Raw genomic sequence first — 17897 nt, forward strand, 5'->3', positions numbered from 1 at the left:
GTAACAGAAAAAAGTATAGAAGTATTAAGACACGGCCGGACAAGGGTGGTGCACACCTTTAATCCCAGCACTTGGGAGGCAGAGGCAGGGGGATCTCTGTAAGTTCGAGGCCAGCCTGATCTGCAGAGTGAGTTCCAGGATAGACAGGGCTACACACAGAGAAACCAAAAAAGAAATAGGAAGACATATCCAAGGCTGCATTTTTGTCTGGTCAGATCTGGTGCCTCCTCTACGGCTCCTTGGCCAAGTTCAAAGGCCGGCATACACACCTTGGTTAAATTGTTTTGGTAGATGGTGTTCAGGCGGCTTACGTAGGCATCACGCTTCTCCTTGATGACACTGTAAAGACACCGGAGTCACTACGCAGAAACAAATTTCTTTCTTCACCTAGAAGCCAGGGCCTCAGCCTCGAAGACCACTGACTTCTGTAAGAACGAAAGAAGTAACTGAAGAGAGGTGTCCCCTGGGCCAGAAGCTTCTCCGTGCTGAGGATGCTCAGGATGCTCCTGTTCTGTTCTGGAGCACACTCAGGGAACATCTTCAATATGTGTGCCTCTGTTTGTGCAGAAGATCAGGAGCTAGACCAGCAAAATGGCTTAATAGGTAAGGTCACATGCTGCCAAGCCTGACTGCCTGAATTCAATCAGTCTAGGCAAGAACTCTGCGACCAAGCTGCACACCCAGTCCTGGACATATTCGGACACAGTAAACCCCCGCCCCTCAAAGTACAAATGGGTTTCAAAAGCACCCAGAGTTGTAAACGGAACCCTTGTAGCATTAACACTTACTGCCAATTGAATTTACTCTCACAGCTTTGGAAGCCATAATCCACATGATCATGAATGAATTCAGAGTGGACAGCTGTGTTCCACATTACCTATTTTTTTAAAAAAAGTATCAAAATTAGTCACACTTGAGTGCTGAAGAAAGACAGAAGCCATGAGGGAAATATGACAGACAAAAACAGTGACCTTGGAGTTAAATGGCAACTAAATACATTAAGAGAGAAGATTCGGGACCTGGCTAGACAGATTTTATATCTGAAGTGTCAGGGAAAATGATACCATTAAATTAGCCAGCCTATAAACATGATAAAAAGTAGAATATTAATGGCCTCATAATTGTTCCTCTGAAGTTTTTTATTATTCCATACACTTTTTTGTTTACTCTTACTCTTATTCCTCTTTTAAACTTTTTATTTTTGTAAGCTTTGTGGATTTATATAAGAAAGCAAGCTGAACAAGCCATGGGGAGCAAGCCAGTAAGCAGTGATTTCATCATGTTCTCTGCTTCAGTGCCGGCCCTGACTTCCCTTTATGATGGACTGTGAGCTGTAATCTGAAATAAAACCTTTTCCTCCCCAAGGTGCTTTTTGGTCAGGTGCTTGCCACAGCAACAGAAAGCTAACCAGGACCATCTGTAACTGGTATGTTTGGAATGCCCTTATTCTGACCATGATTCACTAAACATGAGCAAGGAGCAGCGAGGGGAGGCGAGATTAAAAATTTACCTTTTTGGGGACACATCCGACATTCACCTAGGGGAAAAAAATGCAAAAAGACACAGGTTAAGAATGCCCAATCTGAGTCGTACAAACATCTGTAAGAAAAATGAATACCAAAGGTCACAGAGTCATCCGGAGACCAGCTACAACTACTGACAGTCACAGTGAACTGGATCCTACCGTCACTTGCTTTTTCTACCACAATTAGAAAATCATGCAGAGTTCCTCATGTGACAAAGCAGAACATGTGTATCCATTTTTCTCAAAAAGGGGAGGGGCAGTGAGATTTTCTTTGTGTGTGTATGTAGTGTATGTGTGTGCAGGTGCGCGCATGTATGTGCGTGGAGCTCAGAAGCCGACTTCATGGACCTCCACCTTCCATATGAGACGGGACTCCCACCGAACCCGGAGCTCACTACTTTGGCTAGACTGACTGCTCAGAGAGCCCCTAGGATCTGCCTGCCCCAGGGCCTGGTATAAGCTGCTACATCTGGCTTTTACGTGGGTTCTGGGATCCAGACTCAAGTCATGCTTATAGAGCAAGCTTCTCACTTCCTCAGCCATCTCCCCAGCCTGCTAACCGCTTTTGATCACTGCCTCTTTATTAAAAGCTGGGGCATCTAAGAATGTGTTTACAACGGCTTGAGAGTGGGAAATGTGAGCCCTGGCCAGGCATGGGAGCACACACCTGGAATCCCAGCACTTAGAGAATCTGGATCCCGGGATCCTTAGATACGCAGAAGATTGAGTCTAGCCTAGGCTACATGAGACCTTGTCTCAAATAAAATAAAATAAAATAAAATAAAATAAAATAAAATAAAGACAAATCCAAGTCTGGATCTCACTGCATGGGTAATGTTCTGTGTGTACTAGCAGGAAAGCCGCTTGCAGAAGGAAAACCAGACTGATTTCAGCTTAAAGGGAAAATTACAGATCCCCCAACACACATTCCAGATACTCTTTAACCAGATACCTACTGACTAGGAAGAAGGGATAATTTATCTCGGCTGACATAGGAGGTTCTAAGACAAAAGAAGGAATCAACAGTGCATCTGTAAAAATAATCAGTGTGGGGCCAGTGAGATGGCGCAGTGGGTCAAGATGCTTGCAGCCAAGGCTGACTGCCCGAGGAGGAGAACCAACCAGTACGAATTTTCCTCTCCCCTCCACTCATGTGCCATGGCAAGGGTGCCCAGTGCATGCATGCACATACATACACATTCAAACAAACAGGTGCGCTATTTTTTGAAATCGCTGGTGCTGCCACATATTTACAAATTGGTGAGCAGTCACCAAAAGCACAAGATTATAAGGCATGTGATATGAAACCTGGATGTTGAGCAACCGCTGCTAATGAAATGAGAAAACCTCAGTGGATCTCATACCCTGAACTGGAGGGCTAGGGGCAGCGGCCTTGGGAGACTAGGCAGGAGTTCAAGGACAGCAGGGTTATGTAGGGTTCAAAGTCAAATTAGGCAATAGGTGAGATCCTGTTTCCAAAAAAAAAAAAAAAAAAAAAAGAACAAGACTTATGGCTACTTTTGTTATTGTTGACATAGGTCTCAGTATATAGCTGTGGCTATCCTGCCTGCCTCTTCCTTCTGTTAAGGCTATTTGTTTTTTAACTAAAAAAAAAAAAAATTAATTGGTTTACAAAGGCACTACAGACTACATTGAAACTTATCTTTGTACAAAAGGCAGAGAGGTTCAGATAGAGATACAGAGAAAGAGATATTGAGATCCCCAAAACACCCAGGGACAAAGTTAGGGGGTCAAGGGAGACATTTGAAAGATTTATTAAACCAACATTAGCAAGCACAGCACATCTGGTCCATCTATGCTACACAGACATGTGTACAGCACACGCGTACACACACACATACACACACACACACACACACACACACTGCAGACATGTATAAAGGGAGGATGTTCCCTGAAGCCCAGTCATAATGAATAATAGGAGATAAGTTCACTATCCACCGGTGGTGTAGTATTACATTACTGCCTCTGAGTCTATGAAACACTTTCCAGCTATTTAAATTTTCCAGATTCTATTTGCTAAAGTATACCTGATAAAGCTTCATTATAATCCTGCCGTTCACTATTATCCTGTACCCAGAGATGTGAAGGAATGAACGATGCTTCTCTACGGTTCCAAGTTATTGGGTTTGGGATTTTTTTTTGCCCCGTAGAAAGAGATGGGTCTCTACCTGTCCAGTTTTGTTCTTGGAATTTGTCTTATATTTATTTATTTTTGTTTTTTTGAGACAGGGTTTCTCTGTAACTTTTTGGATCCTATCCTGAAATTTGCTCTGTAGACCAGATGGGCAGAGATTCCCACCTGTCTCTGCCTCCCAGGTGGTGGGATTAAAGGTGTGTGCCACCACTGCCTGGGTGAAATTTTCTTTTTAATTTAGCCCGCAAACTAATAGGGCTCATTATGAAACTTGTGACACCCACACACGCACGCACACACACACAATGCACGTGCGTGCACACGCACACACACATATACACACACAGAGCACCATACTTTGTTTCCATTCACCCCAGCATTGCTCCCTCCCATCACTACACCCTCCTCTTGCTGACTGTATTTGGATTTAAAAACTGAGATTACATTTTAAAATGATTCTTAAAAGACAGAAGCAGGAACCCACAGAAATGAGAGAAGTGTGCAGAACCGAAGCCTAATAAAACCCAGAACACCTATGCAGCACTTTGGACACACAATAAAACCCAGAACACCTATGCGGCACTTTGGACACACTCGGCGGGAAGTCCTCTGTTATACTGGAACAAACGCTGTCTGCTAAATCACCAGCTGACCAAGCTGAGGCTCTGCTACTCAAGGGAGGCACTTGACAGTCAAAGGGACAGCAGAATGAGTCACTCCTAAGGGAGGAGGGTGACAGATGTTTTGCAGATGCCAAAAGCTAAAATCCTCAGGGAAGATCAGCCCCGGCTCCTTGGTGGGGTGCTCCCGGGTGGGCAAAGTGGGTCTCAATGCCTTTAACTCACACCCCCACCCTCTGCAGTTTGCAGTGTGAGTCCACTAACCATTTCTTCCAGAACACACTCCTAACGGAGTTCCTGAAGGGTGAAGATAATTTCAGGATGATAAAGAAACATATTCTCGGTAGGACGGTAGTGGTGTGTGCCTTTGATCCCAGCACTTGGGAGGAAAGTGGATCTCTGTGAGTTTCAGTCCAGCCTGGTTTTTTTTAATAAAAGTGTGTGGACAGATGCTGATGCACACCCATAACCCTGGAAGGCTCTGGCAGAAGTAACAGGATTCCCAGGCCAGCCTGAGCTACATATAATCCTAAATTTAAGTAATGAAAAATGGAATATGCTTCTGCTTAGGGTCAAGATGGCCAGACCTACACATGACTAAGGTCTATCTGGTTTATTTTTAAGAAGCTTCTATCATTTCTTTTTTAAAACTTAGACTTAGTCATTCATTCCAGAACGCACTAAATATCCACTGTGCAGGCTAACGCCCCATGTGGATCTCATCCCAGAGTTTGTGGGGGCTCCCAAGCTCTAAACTTATTTAAGGTGCCCACGCAACCAACCAAGAAACTAGACAGAGAGGATGACGAAGACGACAGCCTTCTTGGGCCAGAGAGTCCGCACTGCAGTGACCCTGTGCACCCTTCAGAGCCTGGGGACGGGAAAGAGGCCAGAGTCCTGAAACAGCGCTTGTCCTATTTTGGTAGCCCTGGAGAACAAAAGCTCGGTGCCCCCAGCCACACTCGGTCTTTCTCCTGCCAGTCCTCCCCCTGGCTGCAGCCTAGAAGCCACCAGGCACTGGCATCTGGGGCACCTCCAGTATTAGCAGAGGGAAGGTGGCAGAAGGAGCATCAGGAGATAAATGCCAGCAGCGGTACGTGGTGAGTGGAGGCAAGCTGAGGTGACATGTGATTCTGTCTCAAAGAAGAAAATTTTAATGTAAAGGCATGGCCGGAGAGATGGCTCCACAGCTAAGAGCACATTCTGCTCTTCCAGAGGACCCAGTTTGATTCCCAACTCACAGGTCAGGTGACTCACAACCACCTGTAATTTTGTGGTTCCTGGGGGCATCTGACACCTCTGACCTCTGTAGGTACCTCCACCCATTCACACACATATTTAAAAAGAAAAAGATAATATTTAGAGTGTAAAAACACACACACACACACACACAAAACCAACAACAACAGCAACAACAACAAAAAAAACCAGGCAGCTCTTTTTTGAGGTCCCTTCTAGCTACAGAGAGCTGGGTTTTTTTTTTTGTTTGTTTGTTTACTTCTGAACAAACTGCTTGTTTGCTCTTTAAAATAAAAATATAGCAATTATCACTGTAAGACAGCCAATCAACAAGGCAAATGGCCAAAGTGAAAAATAATACTTATTACCAACTCCAACCAGCTCCCCAATTTACAACCACTTCTATATTTAACACTCCAGAGAGCAGGACAGCTGGGCGGTGGTGGTACATAACTTTAATCCCAGCACTCGGAAGGCAGAGGCAGGCAGATCTCTGTGAGTTCGAGGCCAGCCTGGTCTACAAGAGCTAGTTCCAGGACAGCTAGGACTGTTACACAGAGAAACCCTGTCCCAAAACACAAAAACAAACAAACAAACAAACCAAAGAGAGCAGGAGGGGCTTCATTTTATGATGTTCTAAATTCACAAAGCCAATGAGGGCTAGTTTCTATTTTTAAGGGGAACCTATTGGAATCAAAAGGAAATGAATTGGGCTGAAGGGATGGCTCAGGTGTTAAGGGCACTGGCTGTTCTTCCAGAGGTCATGAGTTCAATTCCCAGCAAATACATGGTGGCTTACAACCATCTGTAATGAGATCTGGCTCCCTTTTCTGCAGGCATACATGCAGACAGAACTTTGTATATATAATAAATAAATAAATAAATGTTTATTTTAAAAAAAGCAAATAAATGTTCTTTCCACCAGGCTTAGAGAGCTACATTGAGAATTAAAGTGCATGCTGGCGACAATAAACCAGGCTGCATGTCGCTAAATCATTGTCTGCTGACTACATGAGCCTTAATCTACTGGGCAGCCCTTTCCCGGGCCTGCCCTGTGGGTTTCTCAGGCAGCACCGTGCAAGCCCAGTTCACCATAACTTTGCCAGTCAGTCAGCCCTTACCACATGCTTCCTGGTAAGATGTAGAGAACAGAGAACAGCACAAGAACTGGGTTCCTCCTAATCCCAGGGTCAGCACACTCAGCAAGCACCAGAGCTTGAGCCAAGATCCCCCCCAAGGTCTGCGTGGGGAGAGAACTACCCGGCCTTGGGGCGCGTCCCTCTGCTGCTCTGCAGGTATGGAGTCCTGAGCAGGAGAAGCCCTGGTTTGCGCTTCTCAGAGACTTTGAAACTGAATTCAAAGATCATCTCTAGGCGGCTGGAGAGATGGCTCAGAGGTAAAGAACACTGGCTACTCTTCCAGAGGTCCTGAGTTCAATTCCAGCAACCACATGGTGGCTCACAACCATCTGTAATAAGATCTGGTGCCCTCTTCTGTACTGTAGGTAGGATACATGCAGGAAGAACCCTGTATACATAAAAATAAAAATCTTTGAAAAAAAAAAAGATCATCTCTAATTTGTTTCTTCAGGAATAACTTCAGTGCACTGGGCAGTAAGGGATTATCTTTAATTATTCTAGGGAGAAAGATTCGGGGGGGGGGATACTTCTTTCGGTTCTCTCCCACCCCAACCCCCAGCTGTTTTTTTATTTAATCCAACACCTTACAACTACATTCGGTTTTTGTTTGCTCACCTAAATTCAGAAATTAAGCTCCAATGGACGCATGTTATTGGGTCTACCGTTTGGTTATATTTTCTCTGATACTGGCTGCAGCCCTACCCTGCTTTGTAATTCCAAGCCAAAAGCTACTTTGAGGGGATCCCCAAAGTTATGCCACTAGAACGCACCGGACATTGATGTCCCAGGGACACCAGTGCTTGGGTGTGAAATGGGAGCTGCTCCACAAGGAGGAACCCGGCAAGGCTAGGTGTGTCGCGGGCGGCAAACGCTGTCATTCTGAGCGGTCCTCTCTTTGCCGTGGAAGCAATTTATCTCTGTTTTCACCTTCTTTTTTTTTTTTAAATATTTATTTATTTATTATGTATACAATATTCTGTCTGTCTGTATGTCTGCAGGCCAGAAGAGGGCACCAGACCTCATTACAGATGGTTGTGAGCCACCATGTGGTTGCTGGGAATTGAACTCAGGACCTTTGGAAGAGCAGGCAGTACTCTTAACCACTGAGCCACCTCTCCAGCCCGTTTTCACCTTCTTCATGGGAGCCTAAACCCACCGGCCCCTTCTTTACCAACAATGACAGTGGACGTTCCAAATCCAAGGTGACATGAAGAAGGAAGTGGGAAAACAAAAGCCCAGTGCAGAGGTGACAAGCGACAGAACTACCATTTGTGGAGGGCAAAGGGCGGGCTCTGAGCAGCATCCTTCGCTCTGCCCTCTGCACGGATTTCTAGAGTCAAAGTGCAGGCCAATCATTAACAGTCAATCAAGACCGTACCTTTCCCCTCCACCCTCATTTTCAGCAGTGGCGTGAGCCTGCTTCCAGTCACCCTCTCTAGCTCCAATCATTTCACAAACAGCTACCGAGCAAGGTATTTTAGGGTAACAAGCAGTACACAAATAAAGGAACCCATCCCTGCCCCTAAGGAGTTCCCAACATACGATAATTTAAACGTCACTCTTCAAAAGGCATTGAGAGAACCCGAGTCTCAGGTGACTCTTGGGTCAGCATTTTCAGTCACCAACAAGAACTCTGCCTTGATCTTGTGATAGGAATAGGAAAGGGCCACACTAATGTGGGTTCGAGACTTTAAAAAAGATGAAGTTTTTCAATCTAGCCCTCTCCCTCTGCGTGTAATTTGAAAACTTGTCTCCAAACAACGCAAAACAAAGAGTATCACGAAGCTGAGAAACTCCTTAAGATTTTTCTTAAGGTGGCTTGTCGTCCTCAGCGTTGGCTGCAGTTCAGATCAACTGCGAGTTGCTGAGCTCGCTAACACCCACGCGGCACTTCTAGCCACAGCTGGGAGCCTTGGATGCGCGGGAGCAAGTGAGGCAGAACTTCAACTCTCCAGGGGATTCCCATGCGCAGCTAAAGCTGAACACTCCTGCTACCCATCACTCTGCCCTTGAAATATAGACGAGATCAGGTCCCCGTTCCTCAACGTCAGTGCCCTCGCCTTCCCCACTCGCCCACGCCACTAGCAGTTTCCCAGAGGCAGTTTCGTGTTTCTCTAGCTCCAGCGCCAGATGCAATACTCCCCCGTAGGGAGATGCATGCCGGGCAGCTAAGCTGGGCTTAAATGCTTGGCTTTCCTTAGCATTGCACCTGTGTTGCGTGGCCGGCCGGCCTCTTTTTCCTCTTTCCCGCCATCTCCCGGGACCCCGGGCCTCCGAGTAAGGAAGCGCCCGAGACGTTCGCGCAGAGGTCGGGGAGCAAGCGCCTGCCGACGCGGCCCGAGGGCCCCGATACTCACGCAAGTGCCACCCAGCTTGTGACCCTCCACCACCGCGGCCCTGGCGCCGAGCTCCGCCGCCCGCCGTGCGCTGGCCAGCCCTCCCGAGCCGCCGCCGATGACCAGGTAGTCGAAGGAAGCGGCGGCCGGGGCCGGGGTCTGCAGCTCGCCAGGACTCGCCATGGCGCAAGTGAGCGCGCGCACCGCCCGCCGCAGGCTCGGGGCCGCGCCCACGCTCAGTGCCCGGGGCAGCAGCGCCATGCGCGGAAGTGCACGCGGGGAGCGGGTGCAGCGTCGGCGTGACTAAGCACCCGCGGCGGGCCGGGCGCAGGGCCAACGTCCCCACCCCTCGATTAGCACCCGCCCCGCAGCGCGTGGATCGGGACCAAAGAAAGCGAACGTTTTGTTTGCCCCCTGCTTCTCCGGCCCCCGCTCCTGCACTACTGCCCAGCCCTGTTAGGCCTTGACTCACGTCCAGAGTCGCTGGGGGCAGGAGACAGGAATTTTAACATCTTAAACCGCATTTTTTTCTCTTTAACGTGTTTCTCTTGTACTTTTAAAAAGACTGGGATAGCCGGGCGATGGTGGCGCACGCCTTTAATCCCAGCACTTGGGAGGCAGAGGCAGGCGGATCTCTGTGAGTTCGAGACCAGCCTGGTCTACAGAGCTAGTTCCAGGACAGGCTCCAAAGCCACAGAGAAACCCTGTCTCGAAAAAAAAAAAAAAAAAAAAAAAAAAAAAAAAAGACTGGGATAATGTGTTGAGTGGCAGAAATGATCCACAGATGAAGCTTGAAGACAAAGGCATTGCCTTGCCAAGCTGTGGAAGTTACTGAGATGGAGCTGCTAACTAAAGCGGCCAAGATCCCAGGCAGGGTCTTTGGGAACAGTGTACAGATCATAGAAGCAGAAGACTGGAAGCCCACGGCGAAGAAATAATGAATACAGGTCCCCTAGGTCCCGCACAGCAATCAAAATGCATCAAATGAGAATGTTATATATAGTTCATTGTTTTTGGGTTATTTTTTTCCTGCTTGAAAAATAATATGACTTGGGAGGCAGAAGTAGGAGGAATTTGGGTTCAAGATGATCAAGGAAAAAGATTTTTTTTTCTGTCTAGTATAGTACCCAATAATAAACGTAGACAGAATAACAGCGAGAAAACATTTTTCAAGGTCACAGTGAAAGCTCAATGATTGTTAAACTCACCAGGTCAAAGTATGATGAGATAGTTATAAAGGCATGTAGATACATATAAAGGGCCCCTCTCCATACACTGATTTCTTCTTGATCATAAAATGGAAAGGGCACTATTAGTGCAGGCAACATGTGACCCTCACCTTTAATCCTACCACTTGGAGGGCAAAGGCAGGCAGATCTCTGTGATTTTGAGGCCATGAGTTCCAGGCCAGCTAATGCTACATAATGAGACCTTCGTACAAGCATAAAAGATGGGGAGAAGGCTTGGTGGTTAAGAGAACCCTACCTCAATTCCCAGAACCCACAATAGGCTCACAACAGTTTGTAACTCTAGCAACCTGAGGTCTGACACCTCTGACCTCCGGAGTGTCCACACTTACGTGCACACCCTGATCCACAGACACACTTAGGAACACACACCTGTGATTTAAAATTTATAAAGTTAAAATGCCAGGCAGTGGTGGCGCACTCCTTTAATGCCAGCACTCAGAGGCAGAAGCAGGCAGATCTCTGTGAGTTTGAGGCCAGCCTGGTCTACAGAGTGAGTTCTAGGACAGCCAGAAACCCTGTCTTGAAAATCAAAATAATAAAAATAAAATAAATTGAAGTTGAGACCTGACTGGGCTACAGAGCAAGTTCAAGGCAGGCATGCGCAACGTTGGTGTGTTGAGCATGACTCCAGGGATGGACCTGAGGAGGTGAGAGTATGAGGAAAGACAGACAGGCACAGGGAACTGGGGACTGACGGAGAAGCCACAGCACTGGAAGCACAGTGTGCTTACTATAGTTTCAGGACAGTCAGAGCTGTTACACAGAGAAACAACTGTACTCCTCAGGCTCTGTTTTATGGGGGGGGGGGGGTTAAGAGAGGGTTTCTCTTTGTAACAAACAATTCTAGCTATCCTGAAACTCACTCTGTAGACCAAGCTGGCCTCAAACTCAGAGATCCACCTCCCTCTGCGTCCCGAGTGCTGGGATTAAAGGCCTGTGCCACCACTGCCTGGCTATCCATCAGGCTCTTAAATGTGCTTAGGGCCTTCAGGGGTTTTTGTTTTGTTTTGTTTTTGGTGTGTTGAGACAGTGTTTCTTTGGTAGCCTTGGCTACCCTAGAACTTGGTCTGTAGACCAGGCTGGCCTTGAACTCACAGAGATCCACCTGCCTCTGTCTCCCAAGTTCTGGGATTAAAGTCATGTGCCACCACTGCCTGGTTGGTCTTCAGTTTTTATATTGCTTTTATTGACTTGAATGAGTGTGTTCACACCCGTGAGTGAATGTGTATGGGAAGCAGGACAACATTTGTGAGTTGGTACTCTTCTTCCCCCTTGTGTTCTGGGGAGTCAAACTCAGGTCATTAGGCTTGGCAACAAGCAAGCCTTTATTAACTGACTGATTTGTGGGGTTTAAAGCGTCTTAAATGAACTTTCAACCAGCTCTCCATTTTGGCTCCCCCTCACTATCCTTACAATTCTTTGGTATTTTGGAGATTTTGCATGAGTGAAACTTACCTATTCTTTGCCATTCCCTCCTTCCCCTTTCTTCTCTCTTGGTCCCTGCATTTTTGTGGTCTCTGTAGAAGGAGAAAAATAGTAGAGTCAATATATTATAAACATCAGAATGTGATAGCTGTTTCTTGGAGGTACTTAGACCTAGAAGAAATCATTGTAGAAAACAGTGATTGTCTTCTCTGTTTTACAGAGCTGTTTTTCTGAAGGAGCTTTACAGCCTTGGGGTGACTTTGGTCACAAGACTGTTCTGGCACACCTGGAGCGTCTTGCACTATTGGGCACTGCAAACAGTGCACAATAAGGACTAAAGTCACAGGGGTGTGATGCTTTCCTTCCGGAAACATTAGATAAAGGGTTTTGGTGTGAGGAACCTTGTTTTACTCCTAAAGCCACCTTTGTACCACAGTCAATAAATATGTTTCTGCTTGGCTGTTGAACGTTCAGTTCAGAAACTGAACCACCCTGCTGCCGCAGGACCTGAATTACATTCTGGAGTGACCTTTTCCTCTGATGGTTCCATGTAACTCAGAACAGGGTTTGGGCTTGTTACTGTGTTAGGGAGACGATAAGCAAACCTTAATTCATGTTTGCTCTTCTGTTTACCCAGAAAAATAAGTTGGTTGCCACCAAACTTGATCCCATCCCTGACACCCTCATGGTTAATGGATAGAAATGTTGATAATTAACAGAAAATCAGTCAGTCATACATAGTGGCTAATGATGTTTGTTAGCTTTGCAGTTGCACATGAATCCACTTTTTTTTTTTTTTGGTTTTTTGAGACAGGGTTTCTCTGTGGTTTTGGAGCCTGTCCTGGAACTAGCTCTTGTAGACCAGGCTGGTCTCGAACTCACAGAGATCCACCTGCCTCTGCCTCCCAAGTGCTGGGATTAAAGGCGTGCGCCACCATCGCCCGGCATGAATCCACTTATATTTTAATTAAATCATCTGTATTCCCATGGCCCCACAGTCAGCGCCCCACCTGGAAGGACTTCTGGTCCTGCTGGCACTGGCTCAGCCGTGGCCAAGATATGTAGGTTTAAAATATGTCTCAATTGGGGACTGGAGAGATGGCTCAGCGGTTAGGAGCACTGACTGCTTTTCCCGAGGACCCAGGTTCAATTCCCAGCACCCACATGGCAGCTCACAACTGTCTGAAAATCCAGTTCCAGGGGATCTGACACCTTCACACCAATGCACATAAAATGAAGCTAAATAAACCATAAAAGAAATTAAAAAAAAATAAATAAAAAGAAAAATAAAATGTCTCAATTGTTCTATATACCAACAAAGACTTGGAAGTCAGATGTGGGGTGAGAACCTGCTAGATCAGAGGCTGAGAAGCAACCAGCTAACCTTGCTTTTTGTCTTGCTGGAGACCCAGCAAGAGATGCATTTCTTCACTTGACCCAAACTGAAAAGAAGCTACTCCTTCCAGTGTGTCTCTTTATCCGTATTCCTGGCTCCACCAGACTCGATGGCTAATTCCAGTCAGCTAGTTGCTGGCTCCGCCCCCTGAACAAAGGTTGATTTTATTTAATTAATGCAAACACAAACTCGGGGTTCACAGTGTGATTTAATATTCTGCAACAGGCCAATGCTTGTAATTTCAATACTTGAGAGGCTAACAGGAGGATTGATTGAACTGAGTTTGAGGCCACCTAGGACCACGCAGTAGTTCCAAGTCAGCTTCCAGTGTAAGACCCTGTGTAGAAAAACAAGTAAAGCTGGGCGGTGGTGGCGCACGCCTTTAATCCCAGCACTTGGGAGGCAGAGGCAGGCGGATCTCTGTGAGTTCGAGACCAGCCTGGTCTACAAGAGCTAGTTCCAGGACAGGCTCCAAAAACCACAGAGAAACCTTGTCTCGAAAAACCAAAAAAAAAAAAAAAAAAAAAAAAAAGAAAAACAAGTAAATAGCCAGGTGGTTGTGGTACAAGCCTTTAAACCCAGCACTTGGGAGGCAGAGGCAGGTGGATTTTCGAGTTTGAGGCCATGCTTGTCTAAAAGTGAGTTCCAGGATAGCCAAGGCTACACAGAGAAACCCTGTCTTGAAAAACCAAAAAAGAAAAAAAATCAAACAAATAAAAAGTTAGAAAATCAACATAAACTAGTTGGTTGTATGCAGTGCATACACAGAGTATACAGGGATTTGTGTGTGCATGCAGTGGCCAGGGCAGAATAGGATGTCTTTCTCTGTGGCTCTCTGTCTTATCTCGAGACAGGGTCTGTCACTTAAGCAGAAGGTTACCATTTGAGCTAGCTCGTCAGCAAGCTCTTTAGTTTGGCTTGTCATTGTTCCTCAGTGCTGGGATTACACACAGGCACACACACAGACACTGTAATATATTATTTAAAAATAGAAAACATTTCATACTGCTCTCATAGAGCAGGCTGGCCTACAACTCATTATGTGCATGCGGATGACTCAACTCCTGGTCCCCTTCTCTACCTCCCAGGTGTTGTGATTACAGACAGGGCCTGGTCTTGAATTTTGTCTGTACCCAGGTGGGGCTGGAGCTTTCAATCCTCCTGCTCCAACCTCCAGAGTAACTGGAATTGTAAATTTGCACACCCAGGCTTGGTTTGACATGTAAATTATGTAAGTTTTTTTTTTTTGTTTTGTTTTGTTTTTTTGAGACAGCTCTTGTAGACCAGGCTGGCCTCAAACTCACAGAGCCCTGCCTGCCTCTGCCTCCTGAGTGCTGGGATTAAAGGCGTGTACCAACACTGCCTGGCTAAATTATGTAAATTTAAAATGTGTTGATTGGCCCAATGTGGTGGCACATGACTTTAATCCAGCATATCAACTGAAGTTCACTGAGAGGATCAATGAGGTCCTGGGTTTACTTCCCAGCACTAGAAAAAAGAATTGCTGCATATATACTAAAATTAGGTGTTTCATAAGATGTTGTTATATCTGTAGCCTATAACTTACTCATCACTGCTAAAATTAAGGATCTCAACATCAACCACTGCAGCTTTAGTGTTTGTTCCAGGATTTCTTTACCTACCAGAGACTATAAATCAGTACAGATCTTCATGGTGAATTTAAAACCTTCCTGAAAATTCATTTATCTGAAGGGTCAGGTTGCTCACAAAAAACAAAAACAAACAAACAAAAAAACCAGCTTCCTTCTCCATCATTGAGAGATTGAACTCAATTGGCCAAATCCTCAAAACCCCGTTCTCATCAAAATACAATAGAGCAATAGAGTTGGGGATGCTCAGGCCTGGATTCAATCCCCAACAACTCAAAAGGGAGTGGGAAATCTGACTTCTATTTCTTTATCTACTTGCCCCAAAACTATTATACCATGAACTATGTAACAACCAGAGCTCCATCTTGAAAATGTCACCCACATGATTTCAATTTAAGAAATCTCTAAAAATCACCTTGACCTTTCCTTGGAGGTCCTGGAAGATCACATCAGAATATTACGCTTGCCTACATTAGGAAGTGTGGCTTAGTGAGAGGTTGTCACTGTGGTCTTCATGTGGTGATTACCGTGATGGGAGTTCAAAGCCAACAAATTTGGTAAATGCTGGGTGTCTACAATGGGAACTTAAAAATTCTTGTGTGTGTGCATGTGGAGGTCAGAGGACAACTTTTGGGGTTGGTTTCTCTCCCTCCCACTGTGGGTTCTGGATCGAACTCAGGCGTTATCCTTTGAGCCATCTTGCCAGGCTCAAAACTTGTACTTTATAGCCCAAAATAAGACACAATGGTGTCATCAATAGATTAAATTGGTAGCACAGGAAGTTAAGAAGGAAACAACAAAAAGGAATACAAAACAAAAGGAGGCTGGTAAGAACTGAAGGAATTCCTTTTCTGTTTTCATAGAATCAGCACAGGGAACAGTGGGGACATAGGGATGAGTCGGCAGTTTAATCCGTGCAACCTGTTATAATTCAAATCACCTTTTTATTATTGACTTGAGGCTCTGCTCTCATATTTTGAGCTTTTTGAGTTTAAAGTTTTTTGTCGTTATTATTTATTGTTTTTGAGGCAGGATCTCACTGCATACAGGCTGGCCTGGAACCAGTCACAATCCTCCTGCCTCAGTCTCCTGTGCTGAGATTATAGCCATAGACTTTATAAATAACATTATTAGACAAAGAACCTCCAAAAATGCCGTTGAGTTCATTTTCTGTTGGCCATCTACAGCTGGGCATGCAGCCTACCCTTAAGAGTAGTGTTTTCCCAGTGAGACTCCCTAAGAGAAAACAAAATTTTCATTTGCAAGTGTTTATCAATTGGAGATTGCTTCTGGGTTAGGGATGGAAACGTGTCCACTTCTTTTTTTTTTTTTTTTTTTTTTGGTTTTTCGAGACAGGGTTTCTCTGTGGTTTTGGAGCCTGTCCTGGAACTAGCTCTTGTAGACCAGGCTGGTCTCGAACTCACAGAGATCCGCCTGCCTCTGCCTCCCAAGTGCTGGGATTAAAGGCGTGCGCCACCACCGCCCGGCCACGTGTCCACTTCTTTCAGCTCTAGGATCCTATCTGGTGCAGACCTGTGCATGCTACCTTAGTCTCTGAATTCATGTGTGCACTTATCTTTTTGATTTAGACCTTGTTTTCTTGGTGTCCTCCATCCCCTCTGGCTCTTACACTCTGCCTCCTCTTCCTTGAATAGTTTCCCTGATCCTTAAGCAAAGATTTGATGAAGACATTCCATTTAGGGCTCAGTGTTCCAAGGTCTCTCACTTTCCTCTGTACACTTTTATTTATTTATTAATTATTATTATTATTATTTTATTTTTTGAGACAGGGTTTCTCTCTGTAGCCCTGGCTGTCCTGGAACTCTCTCTGTAGACCAGGCAGCCCTTGAACTCACAGAAATCCACCAGCTTCTGCCCCCTGCCACCACGCCCAGCTTCCTCTGTATACTTTCATTTAAACTTTAAACCTCAGCAATATTTTAGCCAACAGAGCACCTTTGCATTGCTTCTGTTATGCCCAGATCGTGGAGTTCCCCAAAAAACCAAGAAGGACACCGAGTCATGTATGTAAAAGCAAAGAGCCCTTATTTAGGTATTTCCTTGGAACATTAGGTACTTTCCCCCTTGGACCGTCCATTCTTGGGTGGTCTCTGGGTGGTTGAGCCTGTCATGGCTGGGTCCTACATTTTCCTAAACATGAAATCGCGTGCTATCCTTTTGAATCACGTCTCCCAAATCTATTCATTCCATTCTTTTTTGGACAAATGTCTCAACATGTCTGCCTATTTGAATAGAACAATGTAGTAGACCAAGCTGGCCTCAAACTCAGAGCTCTGTCCCCACCTCCCTAGTGCTGAGATTATAGGTATGCCCAGTCCAAATTCCTAACCAATCAAAGGTTAGGCATTATTTCCTCGGGGAAACTCTTCTCCACCCTGTGGAATGTTTCCATAGCACTTTTGTGACACCAGACATCATGTAGTCTCTGTAGGGCATCTAACCAGAGCTGAGTATGTCCAGAACAAATTGAGTAACTTACACATTCTTGAATCTGAGTTCCAGAGAACCAGGCAAATTGTGGGACACAATAAATGTGACTTGAGATAAAATGAGGAGTGACCGCAAGTTTGGATGTTTTCCTGTTGGATATCCTTTCAGTGGGGAGTACCCCCATTCCTGAGGTGCCAAGCTGCCAGATGTGTCACGGAGTGACAGTAAAGTCACAGAACCCTGTGAGGCCAAGGTGACGCGTGGCCAGCTGGCAGGAGAGCAATAAGGGCGAGCAGGTCCAGAGAATCCTCACGCGGGTGTGGGGCGGGAGCAGGCACTCGGCAGTGGGCCCCACTTTTAAGCTTCCCGTAGGGTCCGTCAGGCTGGGAAAATGCTTGGTAACTAGAAAGCTAGGAACCACACGCCCTGTCACCCCCAAGTGCCACAAGGCCACGGGGCCTCACAGCGTCAACTGCTCCGCACTAACAGTCATTTCACTCTCCTAGCGCCATCTTTAGACCCTCACAGTCGGACAACCCACAGCCATCCCGACCAACACCACAGGACAGGCGGCTCCTCGGACCTCCCCAGCCAAAAGGAGATGGCCCGCGCCTTCTGAGGCGGAAACCATGGGCTTGGTATAAGAGGGGCTGACGTGCTCGGGCCCACGCCGCAGCCTTAGGGCCTAACATCCGGGCCGCAGCTCACAGCGCGAGGCCTTCGCACCAGCCCCGCCGGAAGGCACGGC

The 17897-nt window shown here is 46.1% G+C and overlaps 1 protein-coding gene across 1 annotated transcript in view; it reads right to left on the minus strand.

Annotated features, from left to right (window-relative positions):
• Gsr (glutathione-disulfide reductase) overlaps positions 1 to 9311 on the minus strand; it is a 32933-nt gene extending 23622 nt beyond the window's left edge. The window contains exons 1-4 of the mRNA XM_057752920.1: positions 9039 to 9311; positions 1511 to 1537; positions 789 to 877; positions 270 to 339 (exon numbers count right to left, since the gene is read on the minus strand). Of these exons, the coding sequence (XP_057608903.1) occupies positions 270 to 339; positions 789 to 877; positions 1511 to 1537; positions 9039 to 9278 (426 nt within the window). The 5' untranslated portion in view covers positions 9279 to 9311. The remainder of the gene's footprint in view (positions 1 to 269; positions 340 to 788; positions 878 to 1510; positions 1538 to 9038) is intronic.
• Positions 9312 to 17897: the final 8586 nt, after the last annotated feature.

This window comes from Chionomys nivalis, chromosome 20, assembly GCF_950005125.1.
Source record: "Chionomys nivalis chromosome 20, mChiNiv1.1, whole genome shotgun sequence".
Taxonomy (NCBI): Eukaryota; Metazoa; Chordata; class Mammalia; order Rodentia; family Cricetidae; genus Chionomys; species Chionomys nivalis.